The sequence below is a fragment of the Phoca vitulina genome, unplaced genomic scaffold, assembly GCF_004348235.1.
Source record: "Phoca vitulina isolate PV1807 unplaced genomic scaffold, GSC_HSeal_1.0 scaffold21, whole genome shotgun sequence".
In the NCBI taxonomy this organism is placed as follows: Eukaryota; Metazoa; Chordata; class Mammalia; order Carnivora; family Phocidae; genus Phoca; species Phoca vitulina.
The window spans coordinates 29659416-29675012 of NW_022589724.1; the positions used below are offsets into that span (position 1 = coordinate 29659416).

Genomic DNA, 15597 nt, shown 5'->3' on the forward strand with positions numbered 1-15597 from the left:
GGCAGGGGCCTCCCCTCCCTGGCCTCAGTCTTCCTGTCTCTACAGTGAGGCGAGCTCGCTGCTCTCCCCAACCCCACCCCCCTTCTCCATCTGGTTCCTTGCTGCTCCCAGCCGGCCCCGGGGGCCGGAGCGGGGGTCAGTGCTTGGGCTCGCTCCGCTGCGGGCCGGGCTGCGGTGCCCTCGCTGAGCCGGCTCATCTGGCCGCAACAAGGGCGCCGGCAGCTGGTGACCGGCCCGCTGGGCGCGGGGCCGACAGATGGGCTCCGAGGCTACTCCCCCCGCCAGCCCCCTCCGCCCCGCGCCCCGGCCGCGCTCGGGCTCCGGACGCTCCCGGGCCCTGAGGCGACTCCGGCCCCGCGCCGCCAGGACCCCGACGAGCCTTCGCTGGGAGCCTGACGCCACATCGGTAACCCCCCAATCCCGCATCTTCTCACTTCCCCTTTTTACCCCGGGAGTACGTAGATGAGACCCAGAGGGGAGCCAAATCCCCGCGTCGGCCCCATGCCCCAGCCTGTGGCTCCAGGATCTCAGGGGAGGGGGGTTTAAGGCTCCAGCCAGACTGGAGGCCTCCAGTTCATGTTCAAAGGGCCAAGGTCTCCTCCTGAGGCCGTTCCCTCTCAGAGGAGGTGGGCGCAGGTGCTCCCCTCCCACACACCACCTGCAGCTTGGAATCTCAGGGCAGAAGACAGGCCCAGGGCTGGGAAGTTTTGGGGCCCCGCAAGCGGAGCCCCCTCCAGTTTTGTGGCAGGATTGCTGTGGGAGAGGGCTGCCTCCTGGGGGAAGGGGTGGAGGACATGTTTAAACTACCCCCCCCAAACAGACCCTGCTACAGTTTCCTGCCCCCCCCTCCCCCGGCCCCACTGCTTTTCTTTCCTGGGATGGTGAGGGTATTATTCTAATTTTGCAAAATGCACAGCAGCTAATTAAGTCAAGGAGCCTCTCGGCTTTTGAGTTCTTTTGCATGTGAATGGGGGTTGGTAAATCCCCAGCTCTGGCTGTGGTGGGGGGCGAGGGGAGACTGTCCCCAACTCAGGGTTAATGAAGTGGGAAAGGAGTCTCTCATAGCCTCCTGCAAACAAAACCCCCCATGCAACAAACCCAGCCGAAATCCTACATGGATTGACTTAAGCCCAGGGGATAAGTGCTTTAAATTAATCTCATTGAATAAGAATGAGACCAAACAAAACTCTTTAAAATCATATTAAAAATCTATCAAAGGACAACTTGCACTGGTGTGCTTTTCATTTTGTGAAAGTGAAGGAGGTAGACCAGAGCAACCGCCCTTACATTTACACAGCGGCAGTGTAAATCGCAGACACATTCTCAACTATGTAATTGTCCTTGTACCTCAGAGGCGATTTCATAGCTTACATTAATGAAGAACAAGGCTTCCCTACAAGTTTATAATTGCAATATTTTAAATTGTCCTGCAATTCCCATCTGTAATAACTTTACAACCTTTGCCGTGAGGTGGGCTTCTGCTCTCAGCCATTTAGAAGGCTCAGTTGGCTTCTCTGTTCCCAACCCAGGGGCTGGGTGTGAACTCTTTTTAAAATACAAAGAAAGAATGAATGCAAGCCCCCCAGCGGGCAGAACAATAGCAGAGGCTCCCAGGAGGCCTCGTCTCTGCTCCTCCACCGGCCCACCCCAGTCCCTTACAAACCTAGGCGCAGCGGGGTCGGGGCAGCGAAGTTTAAAGGAAGTTTGGATTCCCCTGTGAGCCTTGTACAAGGGCTCTGGAAACTTCGGAGGAGCCTAGCTGACTCTAAGGGTGCCCCACTGCCCCCACACAGGCAGGCCTTGCTCGGAGTTCTTATGGTGGGAGCAGATTAAGACATGAGGTGGTGTAGTCACGTAGGCAATTTAACAAGAGCCATGAAGCGCCCTTTCCAAGCAGGGCCACTTCTCCAGTAGAAAAAGCTTTACATTTCCGTGTCATGGAAGCAATGCTTGGATTCGAATGGCTCTGACTCCATGTTGAGGGCTGCAGTGCTAACTAGCAAGGTCACTAGCAGTTTGGGATGCGCCTGCCTTAAGGGGCTCTCATTTACTCCCCTCTTCCCTAAATCTCACCTCCCTTCACTACAGGAAAGGAAAAAAAAAAAAAAAAATCAAAGGAATCCACTGGGCTTTGTCAAAATGTCCTTTGCTGAGACCTGGTTGGCTCTGTGCTTCTCCAAGAGTGGAAGATGCTGTGTGCACCAGCACTGACTTAATCACTCGCCAAGGGCTCTCTGCCCTTTGGTGCGTGGGAACGTGGGCCCCTCTGAAGAAATGCAACCACTAAGAGCTGCAAACACGAAGATGTTTTGGATGCAAAACAAGCATGCGACAAGCCAAGGGGAAAATGCTTTAGGCTGCAACACTCCATGCAATGTCCCAATTCTCTGTGACTTTAAATACGGGGATCAGGCTTGCGACAGAGAAATAGGTAAGTTTGGGAAATCAGAAAAAGAGGCACGATTAAAAATACACACAAAATTAGAATATGTACAGTGGAATTAGGCTAAAGCTTTGCCTAACTGATGCCTGAAATGTATAATCTGTCAGAAGCCATAATAGGAGAAAGAGATTTATTTTAAGGTTATTTAAATTTAGATAATATTAACCCTAAATCTGTTAAATCCATGTTTCTTTATTAACTGGGGGTAATATATTGATTCTGCTTAGAAACAGGCCCACAAAGCATCCATGGCAGGAAACGTTTCCTCAACCTAAGCGTTAGCAGATTAAGCACAAGCTCCACCTTGGAATTATGGTCCTTTACACACTCTGCAGGGCAGGTCCCAGCACAGCTCCCCCAGGAATGCAGAACCCGGACTGGACCTCTCTTGGAATGAGTACATGGGAGGTGGGGGGCGGGGAGCAGGGCTTCTCTTTGATCCTTCCCCATCACTGGCATTAATCCTGTTTTTCACACAGCTGGGTTTTGTCTCTCAAGTTTGATGCCTCCTTTTCTCACCCAAATCCTGTGAACCATTACACACTGAAGTAAAAGAACGGTGGCAGATTTCCCCAAGTCAGCTTGACATGTGCTGTAGGGCTTTATCATTATCATCATTATTATTGTTAGAAATTTCACCAACCGTCCCTATGAATTCGTATGTGACAGCCGTTCGGAGGAGGTCACATTGTCCCCCTGTGGAGGATTAGTGCTCACTGGGCTCCTGCTGGCCCTCTCCCCGGGGGGCCTCTGGTGTGGGTGTCAGCTGACTGCCCTACCCTGGCTACCAGACAGGGACAGAGGCAAGGGCGCCGACCTCTCCGTGGACCCCACAGACGGCCACCTTGCAACTCTCACAATCCGCTCCTGGCCACTTCGTTCCTGTGGGATCTGGAGGGTTTACTGAAGTGGGGCCTCAGCTCCCTCTGCAGGAACTAGAGGAGGAGGAAGGTGGGAAAGAGAACAGGAGAAAGTGGAGCCAACAGAGCACCTGTCCAGGCAGACTCCCCTCTGGAATCCCCTGCATCCCAACTGGACACTCATTGGGAAATCAGTACGCCGGGAGCGGGGGTGGGGAGTTTGTGTGTGGGGGGGGCTCTCAAATCTCCCAGGGAAACAGTGGGGGAGGGGCGGCTGAGGCCTGGGCCACACTACAAAGAACCCCAGACCCCAGACTTGAAGACAAGGTGGGATTCGGTGGGAGAAAACACTCGGGAGACTGGTGCCCTTTGACTTCCAAGGCAATGGTAAACAAAAATAAAGAAAGAAAAAAGGCGCCAGCACATCCATGAGCCGTGAGAGAAGTTTTCCGTGGCCATGAACAAGGCAGCCACACGCGTGAATGCCACCTGGGGTCCAGAGCAGCCAGCGGGAGGGCCCGGGAGCCTTCCAACCCACACCCAAGCCTGCCGGGCCCTTTTCCACAAAGCACTCGTACATCAAGAAAACGAGCTCATGGTTTTTCTCGCTCTCACAAACTGCATTCCAGTCCTTACAATCCTATTTTACAAGATGCACGCTAATCCATGCATCAATACAGGGCAGCTAATGAAAACCTGGAGACAGAACCCTGTCCCAAGGCACGAAGAGGCCTCCCTGCCGATGCCGGCACCACCAGGCCCTCACCAGAGGCCGCAGGGCACCTGTAACCCTGGGGCCAAGACGGTTCTGCTGGAGGAAACACAAAGTATAAGCTATCTCACAGAAGGTAAGAACTGGCTCGCCCACACGACGCTGAGCCCCACCCTGCCGGGTGAGGCCTGTGGCTTCTCCGGGTCAGGGACACCGTCTGCAGGGAAAAGTGGCACCGTTCCTTCCCACAAGGCTCCTGACAAGGACGGGACACCAGCCCCGGCCTCTGGGGCCTCCAGGATCCACCCCAAGCCCCAGGCTTGTGGAGGCAGAGTTAAAAAAAACAAAAAAAACGAAAACTGTTTTGGGAACTCCTGTTGTCCCCCAGTAAGTCTCTTTGGGTTTTTCTGCTTCACGGGGAGCGTTTCTTAGTTTTTCCCATAGCCGAGGCTGCGCGCTGGTTGCAGACAGTGCTGCGGGGCTGGCTGCCGGGCTCTTGCGTGTTTGTTTTGCTTTTTGACCTTGGCGACGCCGGCCTCCATTCCACTTGAGAATTCGGAACGCAAGATTTCAGCAAGGCGGTGTTTACTCTGGGTCTTCTTATGAAGGTCAGGCCTGAAGAACAGTAACAGCAGAGGGGGAAAAGAAACTTTATTATTTTTTTTCTTTCCCATTTGGAAAGAGGCTGAGAGCAGCTGGTTCCGAGACTGTGGAACTGACATTTTTGTATTAACAGAAGTACGATCCCTTCAATAGTGCTTGTTTTGATATTCTATGCACCAGAAGATTAGATATGGCGCTGACAGATTTTCATAACGGTGGCAAAATATCATGGCATTTTTAAAAGTGACGCTTTGTTCTATGTTGTTTTCATGGAAAAAAAAGAACGATACACACTCACACTCTGATGGCAAATGAAGTGTGTGATACAGCAGTTTGCCAAAGGATGAGGAAAAAACCCGCCTTAAAACTCAACAACACTTGGCGGTGAGAGCTCGCGGTGAGCGGCTCCTTGCAAATGCGGGCCGCGCAGTTCAAAGTCACCGGCCTCCTCCCAACGGGGCCAAACAGGGAAGGCTGGGGTGTCAGTCACATTCACCTCTTCACTGGCTGAGGAGACTCCAGGAAGTACTGCTGACCTCAAAAACCCCAAGGCCAGGGTGTGCGGGGGCAGCGGTCGTCCGCACGGCGGCCGGAGCGGACCACAGATGTGGGTGCGGCTCAAGGGGGTCTCCCTGCCCAACCCACTTGGAAAGTAAGTGCCAAAGGCTGAAAATCAATCTCAGACGTTGAATACTAGTAACTTGTTTTCAAGAGACAGCAGCCTTACCATTTGATCAGAAGATCCGAGGGAGAAATTTGTAGAAGTTCAATTGTACACAGGAAGAATGATTATGAAAATGAATAGTAAATGTTTCCTAAGACAGGATTTTAGCCAAAACAACAACAACAACAGAAACCCATAGTGTTACGTGGGCCATTCCCTCAACCCCCCGATGGCAGGGTCTTAGGGTAACATGGTGTCTTGGGGTTCTTACAGAGGCACATGTCACCCTCTGTGACTTACAGTTACAACATTTCCTTTGTAATAATCAGAGCTCCACTGGACTAAAGCTGTGGTCAAAATAAACATAACGGAACTCCTTTAAAACTCAAGAATTAGCAACAGAACTAATGTGCTAATAAACAGATGCTGAAAGGCTGTAGAACCGTGTGACGGCGTCGCACCTAGGCTAAGGCGACCAGGCCTAATTACAGGCACCCTGCGCGGGGCGGGGCGGGGCGGGGCGGCTGAGCCCGCGGCACAGGCAGAGCCGGGCTTTCTACCATGACACACAGCGGGGAAACACAGTCACCCTTTGTTGGGAAAAACGAAGACTTGAGGTAACGAGGAGCCAGTATTTAAGGGCTGGAGTCTATGAGCAGCGCGTGGCCGCGTCAGTGAGTGAGGGGTACGGAGCACAGTGCTTCCTGGGTTCACGATCTCACATAATCTCCACGGGACGAGGGTGGGGTGACAGCACCCTCCTGTCACAGACAAGGAGGGACCATCTAGCTCACAGGTGCAGAAGCAGAGACGCAAACACGTCAGAGGGACTCAAGCCTACGCGCTTCCCACCAGGCTGCTGGTCCTGGGGCCAACAATCAGGAAGGCCCAGCAGGATCAAGGGAGACAAATAACCACAATTTGACATGGGGGAGTCCTGGGGTCACACAAGGGGGACAGGGGCCGAATCTGGGTGGCCAAGGAGGAAGGAGCAAGGAGGAAGAGGAGAGGCCGGGGTGATGGAGGTGCCTGGCCTGGAACATCACTCGTTAGCTGAACGACGTGGAACAAGGCTCTCTGGGCTTCAGCTTCCCCATCTGAACAATGGGAGGACACTTAGAACAAAGCTCATAGGTGTTGTAAGGGTTAAACAGACACACAGGTTGCCACCTCCCATGTGGAGTTCGGTCAATCAGTTAAAAACGAGGAAACTGAGGTCCAGAGGTGCCAAGCAACTCCCCCAAGGCCACACAGGAGGCAGGCCAGGGCATTTGTGGTTGCACCCCCCTCTCCTACAGGGCACGCATTCTAACTCCGCGGGTCCTGCCCGGGGTGGGCAGGGCTGCCTGCTGTCCCCAGCGGGGGGCCGCACCTCGGGGGTCCGGAGTGGGGCTGGGAAGCTGCGGGAGCCAGGCCTGCACTTGAGAGCTTGTTCCAAACTGAAGGCTGTCAGTTCTGGTGCTTGTAGTTTATTTTTAGTCGGGTTACATGACAGACGGAGTGAAAAGGTTCTGACAGGAAGAAATGCTGCTGCTTCCCCTTTTGAAGCCAGGTACTCACAATGTGTATAATTTTAAACGTAACAACCTGAGTTTCAAAATATGCAAAATTTCAGTCAAAATATCCTCCCCAGCACAGGCTCTACCGCCTCAGAGGCTGCTCCTGCCCCTGCTAACGCACAATAAATAACCAGGATCCGATCGGGGCGACTGACCCCTCACTGCCCACAGGGCAAGCGCCGCCTGCAGAAGCGGCACGCTCCCGGCCAAGGGCGCCCGGCGCTGTGCCCGTGCCCCCCTCCCGGCGGTCCTGCAGCCGGGGCGGAGACCGTACCACCGGAGGGGCCACACGGGCAGGCAGATGCACGCACACACTCTCCGTCCCGTCGCAGACACACACAGCTGGGTGTTCCTGGCGGCAGACGGCCCCGTCTGGTGGGTACGGGGTGCCACCGAGGGGGCATGTTTACGAAGGAGTTTCAAGTCCATACTGTGGTAGAGGACACTGTTGAAAGTGCGTCTCAGAGGTGGTCCTGCTTAAGCCTGGAGCTTGTGATCTCAAAATGTCCTAACTATTTTATGATCTCATTCTAGTCTATGTACTTTGAACCTGGGACCCAAACCCAAACTCCAAGGCTCTTGGTGGTCCCGAGAGCAAGCAGGGTTTGATCTTTCAGACCCAGACCCCTTCCTCAGGACGTGGACCTCAGGGTCACCCTGCAGGAGCCTCCCCTGCTGTTGGAGCAGCAGGACCCATCTTGCCCCTTGGCCAGCTCGCTGTCTGCTGTTCCTTTGTTCTGAGGCCCAGGGCCGAGAAGGCAAAGTACAGATGGGAAGGTGGAATGTTCTCAACCCAGGCCCGCGCTGGGCGCATGTGGGCTCTCACTTCCTTCTCCTGCCAAGCTGCAGTTCTCCCAGGGACTCGCCAACTTTCTTGCCCTCCTTGCCCTCCAAATACTCAAACCCCTCTCGAATGCACTTCCCGGTCCACCCGAGTAATCCCGCAGTTACTAAGCAACAGATCAGTTTATCTAACCACAGGGAGTTCCCTTGTAGTGAAGGCTGAATGAGCCCCCTCGGTCACCAGGCTGGATTACCCGGCAGGATGGGCAGATGCCACTTTCACTGCCAATAAGGTGAAATCACAGCCTAATTAGGAAATCAATATGCCCGCTAGGGTGACCGCTGCAGAGGAGGGGCCTCAGGACCTCCTCCCAGCTTTTATGGACAGACTCACAGAGGGCCACCCCAGCTCCGGCTTGTGTTAGTGGTGTCCTTTTGCAGGACAGAGTGTTTCACTTTATCTTCTTTTATTTACGTACTGTCAAGCCAATTGATGTTTTCTTTTCCGTTTTATCGCTTTAGGGTCAGGCTTAGAAAAGTCTTCCTCATCCTCACATTAAAAAATGCTCAAGCATACTACCTTTTAGTCTGCTACTGCCTTAATTCCATAGAGAGTTTCTTCTGGTTTACCGATTTCTCCCCAACAGCTTTCCAGTTATCCAAGACAGTCACTGGACAATAAACCTGCCCCCTCCCCGGGACTCGTAATGCACCCGTCACCCCCTTTCCAACTTTCAGAACACTTCCTGCAGGTGCTGTTTGAAGAGATGGGGAGGATGATGGTGGCCAACACTAATAAAGCCTACCAAATATATTGAAACAACATGTAACTTACACGGGTGGTGAAGGGATTTAAAGGTAAAACAAGTCTTAAATCCAAGACTTTCGGCCTGGCCGTGCGGCTGTAATAATTCTACTACCCCCACTCACATGGCACCTAGGGTAGGTCAGGTACTGTTTTTGGCACTCAACAGGTATTAACTCATTTACTTCAACAACAACCCCATGACACAGGTACCGTTAGCACCCCCAGGGTCACGAACCAGTGACAGAAGAGCTGGGGGTTCAGCCCTGAAAATCTGACCCTGTGACTTGCACACTTAACCACCATGCTGTTAAGTTGTCATCAAAACAAGAAGTCTCTTCGTGAATTTTTTTTTGTATAAGGGGAGAGGCAGGGGGAGGAGGAGAGAGAATCTTAAGCAGGCTTCATGCCCAGCACGGAGCCCAGTGAGGGGCTCAATCCAATGACCCTGAGATCATGGCCTGAGCTGAAAACAAGAGTCGAACGCTTAACGGACTGAGCCACCCAGGCATCCCGAAATACTTTTAATAACAAGACAACATTCATGTTATCTCAAAATCTCAGAGACCCTTGGAGCCCCTGATAGAGTGCATCTTAAATGTTAACGGCTGGATAACTCAGGTGATAAACAGCAGTTTAAAAACTCACATTTGTTCAGCTTCATTACAGATACAAAGAGACCCGAATACGTACACTTGCAGAGAAAGTCTGAAGGACATAAAAGATGTGATTCAAGGTTAACTTGGATTGTGGGTTTATGGGTGATTTTAAAGCTTTTCTCTATTTCCTGAATTTTTACAATGAACATGTATTATTTTTATAATCAGAAAAAAGTGTATTTTAGGAAAAAAAAATCAAATGGTAGATTTTTGCCCTATGCTGAAAAATCAAAGTATTTTAATCTTTACCCATCAAAACCTCTTTCCTTTTGGCTGTTAGTCTGCTTGATTTTGTGAGGGATTTTCCTCTTAAGACAGACACACAGAAGGAGGAGTAGTCAAGTGTACTTATTTCTCGGATCTGAAAGATTCTGCATATAAACAAATGACCCAGAGCCACGGTGAGATCGCCCCCCCACCAAGGGCTCTGCGGGGAAGCAAGCCCCCCAGCTGGAAGAAAAGCCTGGGTTCTAAGTGATCCTGGTAGGAAACAGGGATGCTTTCAGGTGGCTTGAGACGGACTCAAAAGTTTCTACTTCCCGCCTTGCTCTTATGGATGAAGGAAGGCAGCAATGTCTGAGCGGGGTTTTGGTGGCTCTCAGATGGCAGTAAGAGTAACAAACAACTCCAGGGAGAATTTGACAAGCAGTCCCTCTGGTGCAACAAAGTGGTTCAAGTAAGGAATCAGCCAGCATGGATGATAATTTAGCCTACACACTATCAAACCCAAACCTTTCACGGTCACTGAAGGAACAGCAACTGTACCAAGACTCCTTTAACCTTTGGATTCTGTTTCAGCAGATATAAGCTGGTGCGTGGACCATATAAGGGATGCTTTCTTTATGATTTCTTAGGATCAGACCAACTCTAGCTTCTGTGAAACTACCAGGGCCCCAGAAGCCACCCCATTCCAAGTGAGCCCCGCTGTGGCGGTGGACATTGCAGGAAAATTCCCGAGAGTGGCTTTGTGGACACAGGGACTGACAAAAAGTGGGTTCCTGCCTTACATCCAAGAACAAGACCCAGTGAAAAGCAGAAGGGAGCTCTGAGCCTCAGGCTGAGGGCAGGCATGCTGCCAGGCCGCACTGGTCACAGGTGAGCAGTACGTTGACTTCGTGATAGATCTGCCGCCTGTCAGGGCAGGCACAACGGAAGAGAGGACAGAGATAATGTTTAGAGATAGCAGAGGCCTAAAAGTGAAGAGCGGAATCAGAATCCTGGAAATGGAGGGGAACTTAGAGATTTTGTACCCAAGTGACAGAAGCTCTGTCAGGACTTAGGCACAGACATCCCTGGGCAGGGTGGCAGTGCTGGGGACGGAAAGGGTAGAAGGCGAGAGTTCTGAGGACCCTGGCTGGAATCCCAGCTCTGCCCCTCACCGAACTGATGCCCCCGGGGAGTCAAGAGCTTTCTCCAAGCTTAGTCTCTCCCATGTCAAAAAGTGCCTCCACATCCAGGCCTACGAGCATGTTAGAATGCTTGACACATTTTAATTCTCTCTGAAAATAAAGAGATGGAGAAATACTGAGTGGACATGGAAACAATTAAGTGCATTTGTAACTGGTATGACTATATCCTGAAAATGCTGCCTGAGATTGATAAGCTTGGTGCAGAATTTCAGCACCAAACCCCAGAGCTCAGCCCTCTGGGCCTGTCCTGTTTGACATTATTATGGATGCCTTGGATGATATTATGAGGCATATTTATCACATCTGCAGATGAAAAGCAGCCTGCAGGGACAGCTAACACATGGGATGACAGACCACCTGCCACACCCTAGCAGGCCAAAGGGACGGGCCTCAGCTGAAAGGTGAAACAGAACAGGGACATAGGCAACGTCTTGCTCTTGAGGCAAAGCAGCTGGCTGGAAGACCCGCCCACCTCCCTGCCACACCGAGAGCCTGGCCGGAGCTGAGCCCTCCATGAGCGGCAGCCGCGGTCCCGGCTCTTACCATTAACAGACCAACAGATACGATCACTGTCCTCTTTGTGCTGGTCAGTCTCTGCTGCATGTCTGGGGAGTCTCATGGGCCCGGTTTTGGAAAGAACCTGGGCCAAGAGAAGAGCCGCCCAGAGGAACGACTGTGACCGAGGAGCTGCTAGAGGCGCTGGGCTGCAGGGCCTGGTGGCGGCACCGAGGGGCAGAGTGGGCCCCTCCGAGGGGGTGGACCCTGGCGCCGTCCCGCACGGGCTGTGCGATTCTCTAAGTCTGGCCGAAGTCCGATTTCTCCTCGTGCCAGTCTGCTCCCTCACAAAAGGATTAAGTAAACTAATGAATCAAAGCGCTTCTCACAGTGCCTATTGCAAAGGCCCTCGTTAAATGTTGACTGTTATTAACAGTCTGGAAAAGAGGAAAGGCGGGAGAGAAGGAGCCATCATCAGATATCCGACACATGTCCTGTGGACCAGGGACGGCTTTGATCAACGATAACAGCACCTTGTATTTTTGTGTTTGCAAATCATGCACATTCAAGCATTTGAATCTCACAGAGACCACAGAATGGAAAGAAGACCAAAGGGGGGAAAACGAAAGTGGTCTGTCGGGGCTCATTTCCAGGAGCTCTCACAACAAGCAGGGTCCACTGGGGAGGTGGCGGGACCCCACGGCTGGGAGGCCTGGAGCAGAGGCTTCCGGACCAAGGAGCCACGGAGGTGGGTCAAGGGCAGGCGGCGGCGGGAGCACTCAGGAGTATTCCGGGAAGTGCTCACCCCTCACTCACTGACGCAGAGAGAGGAAGTGGGGCAGTGGGAGACAGTAGCACGGCCTCCACACCAGGTGCTCCACGTTCAGTACCGTCTCCCATGCCACACAGCCCTACAGGCCCCACGGTGCAAGCACGCTGTCGCCAGGGCTGGGATCAAGCTCGAGACATCTGATGTCGGCTCCAGGCTTCCCCACTGCACCGCACCCTTCTGCCCCTAGACCCTGAAGGAAGCCAGAGAAAAAGTGGGACTCAGATCCTCCCTGCCATCATCTTCTAGGAGATCTTTCCAGGTGACTGCCCCACAAACACAAAGCTTCTACCACCCACTCCAGGGGTCGATACTCTGCTGGTTTCAAACCAAAGTCTTCTGTATACGCAACCCACTGACCTCCTGCTTCAAGTCTGTTTCTTCCGCTACGTGAACAACTATCTGCTCACACAGAAAAACAGCTCTAGCAAGTTCCAAATACTTGTTACTTTGCCCAATATCAACTCCAGAAGCTGGAAGCGTCCACAAAGGGCACGCAAGGCAGCACCCAAGTGCTCAGAGCATGGGCTCCAGGCTCTCTCAGACTCAGGGCCATGGGACCAGGCCCGCCCACATCCTCCCGGGTCACTGGGGACCAGCCCTGGTCACAGGGCCCCAGTGAAGTCTCCGTGGGATCCGCACTTGGACTCAGCACAGCCGAGAGCACGCAGAAGCCCCGAAGAGTCTCACAGTCCTAGGCTGCCGCTCCAGGGCGGTGCTCCAACTGCATCCCTCTTCTGGATTACTAAGTAGTTAAGACGTTACTCTCCGTTTCGGGCTGTTGCTGTAACTCAGGGCCAGAATGAAGAGGATATCTGAAAAAGACCTGCAGTCATTTTGTTCAGGTCGTAGCAGGATGCAAAGGCTCTGGCCTCATCGAAGTAAGGAGAGCACAGAGGGGCTGGGGACACACACCTTCCTACTCAGGAAAGGAGCCCAAAGACCATGGGGACAGATGAGAGGAGTGAGTCAACCCCAGGAGGGGCCAGGAGGGGCCCAGGATGACTAAAATTGAACGGAGCCATGTGTAGGGAGAGGAGAGCTGGGGCCCACCACTCCTTTCCTACCTCTCCAATGCTAAGAACCGGAAGAGCTCCGAGCAAGGCCAACCTAGCAAAGAGCTTGGCATCTCCTGCTCCATGCAGCCTCAACTGCCCTCCGCTGAGTCGTGCTGGGCCAGCTGCGTCTTCCAACCCCAGTACCTGGAAGGCCCCAGCAGCGAACGTGACCGTCCCAGCACCTCCCAGGAGAGGCTGGCTGGGCTCCTGTTCTTTGTTGTCAGCTCTGACGGCTTGACTGAAAGCACACCCTGTGGCTCCCGCTGTCTGCAGGTGACCCAGGTGTGCGGGAAGAGCAAGGTCACTGTGAAATCCCTCTAATCGCCTCATTAGCCGGGTGGGGATGAGGGTGTGTTTGTTTCACGAGGAGGCCCAGGGCTGGTAATTGCATGGTGTCAGAGAGAAAAAAATAGTGGTTGAAGCAAAAGGCCAAATGTAAAAAGCTGCATGTGCACTGCTGTAATTAAGCCAGGGCCCACAGCCCCTGACTGGCAAGAAGGGAAAGGAATGAAGACTGGTCTTGCACCGGGTGAGCTGAGGGGAAGAGGGCAAGCCCTCCCCTGGAGCCTGTGCCCACACCAGGCCACCCACCTGGAACCACCTATGAATGCAACGTGGTGAGCTCAAAACCAACAGGTGACTGAACGACAACTCTGTGCTGGGCCGTGTGTTCCACCAGAAGAGACCCAGCCACAGTACTTCTGTCCCTGTCGTAGTCTGGACAATATACAAGAGTACAGATGTCCCAAAGCGATAATCCAGTGTGGACTTCAAAGTGACCCATCTTCTCTCCCTTGATAGGGGAGGCCAGTCAGACATGGTCCCATCTACAGCCAGTGCAGCTCATCCAGGTTCTACGTTAAATTATCAATTAATCCTGTCTCCAATTCAGAACACACATACACTTAGCCAGCACCTCGTGGCCCTCCTGTGTTAAGGACACCCCATCACCTGCTCCGAGGACCTGGGTCTAGAGACCTGTTAGTCAAGTTCATGACCACCTCCATCCCACTCTTGATGACTTCAGACTTTCCTGAACCATGGTTGCCTGGGTTGGGGCCTGGGCATCTGTATTATATACAGCTCCTCAGGAGAGCCTGAGAGCAGGTTCTGCTCCCCTGTTACGCAGGACACGCACATCTGTCCTCAAGGCTTTGTCCGGTAGTCCTTAGCTGTTTTCCCTCTGGTCTTCAGGCTGAAGTTGAGTGATCTGACCTTCCTGAACCAGCTTGTCCCCCATTCTGTGGGCTGATCCCCAACGCAGGTCCTTGGGAAGAGGGGGTCTGCTGTTGTCACTTGCCTGAGTCATTAGAGCAATGAGACCCAGCAAAAGGCTGGCCGCGAGGGTGATGGGGGAGGGCTGTGCAGGCTCTTCGGCCTGGAGTGCAGGTTGGAGGGGAGCAGAGTGGCCGCAGACTGCTGCAGAAGGCCAGAGGAAGGTGAGGGGCCGAGAGCTGCCACTGATTGTGGCAGGGTTCAAGAAGCGGCGGGAAGAGACCAGTGCAAGGTGGCCAGGGTGGTCAACGGTGTTGAATGCTGCTCCGGACCTGATAAGGGGAGATCCGGCCCACATGCAGAGGGTGGGGAGGGTTCTCACAGAGATCCCCACGTTTTCAAGTGTGGCTTTATCTAGCCTCTGATCTCATGTTTGGCCAATCTTTTTTACAGAATAACTGGCTCAATGAAATCGAGAAAATTTTCACAGTGGGCAAGATTCCAGGTTTGCCTTCAGCTAATTAAGTGATATTAGGGAGGTTGTAAATGCCACATAAAAATTGGCAGGCAAGCTGCTCCTAATGATGAGAATATTGCCTTACAGGGAGGTGCAGCTGCAGCTTCTTAATGCGTGTCTCAGAGAGGACCAGCTCCACGTTTACAAGGTTGTTCCTGATGAGACAAGTTCAAGGGTGCTGCACAGCTGACCGCTGGCCACACTTCCTGCTCCCCATCGCAGGGACACTCACAGGGACAGGGAAGGCGGGCGCAAAGAACCAGCAACAAGTGCTCCCGTGTGTTCACGTGCGACACCGTGTTGACGCCCTACACTCCACACCTAGTTTGGTCCCCACGACAGCACCATGAAGCTCCAGTTCCCCGTTTGGGAGGTGGGGGGACTAGGCAGAGAGAGGCTGAGTCACCTGTCCCAGGGCACAAACAGGGGAAGTGGCTCAGTCCCGACTCTTCATCACTGTGTGACCCCCCTTACTCGGCATTTAGGACATGAGGGGGGCACTGGAGTACTAGTCAGTAGGGACTCTCGGTAGTTATCTAACAACTACCGAGCAGGCGAGGGTGAGAATCACAGCAAGTGACAGGGCAAAGGCCTTCAAAATTGCAAAATGCCTCAGACGGAGCTCTGCAAAACCCCCAGTTTAAACACTGGTGATAAAGCGTTTGTGATCATTCAGATGGGAAAAGTCTGGTGAGCACCCTCTCCATGAGAGAACGCACTGTATCTAAAACTTTGGGGGTGACAGAGGTTAAGGCAATGCTCTGCGGTGCTCGGGTGCTGGTGCCTCTGCCCCGAGGCCAGGACCCAGGGGAGCCAGCCCCCACGTACCCCTGTATTACTGACCACAGCCTGCCGAGCCCTGGCCACGCACACACAGACCCAGTAGTTAGGGTTAAGAGATCCCTCGTTTCAGACTGTTTACCTGTTTGGTAAGATCAGGTAACACTTAACAAGGCTGGCCTGAGAAAATGTATACAAATAAAACA

The 15597-nt window shown here is 53.0% G+C and overlaps 1 protein-coding gene across 1 annotated transcript in view; it reads right to left on the bottom strand.

The window, feature by feature from the left end:
• Positions 1-1240: 1240 nt before the first annotated feature.
• The window catches only part of DDX31 (DEAD-box helicase 31), a 70072-nt gene continuing 55715 nt past the window's right edge, over positions 1241-15597 (bottom strand). The window contains 2 exon segments of the mRNA XM_032418223.1: positions 1241-4511; positions 4513-4630. Of these exon segments, the coding sequence (XP_032274114.1) occupies positions 4428-4511; positions 4513-4630 (202 nt within the window). The 3' untranslated portion in view covers positions 1241-4427.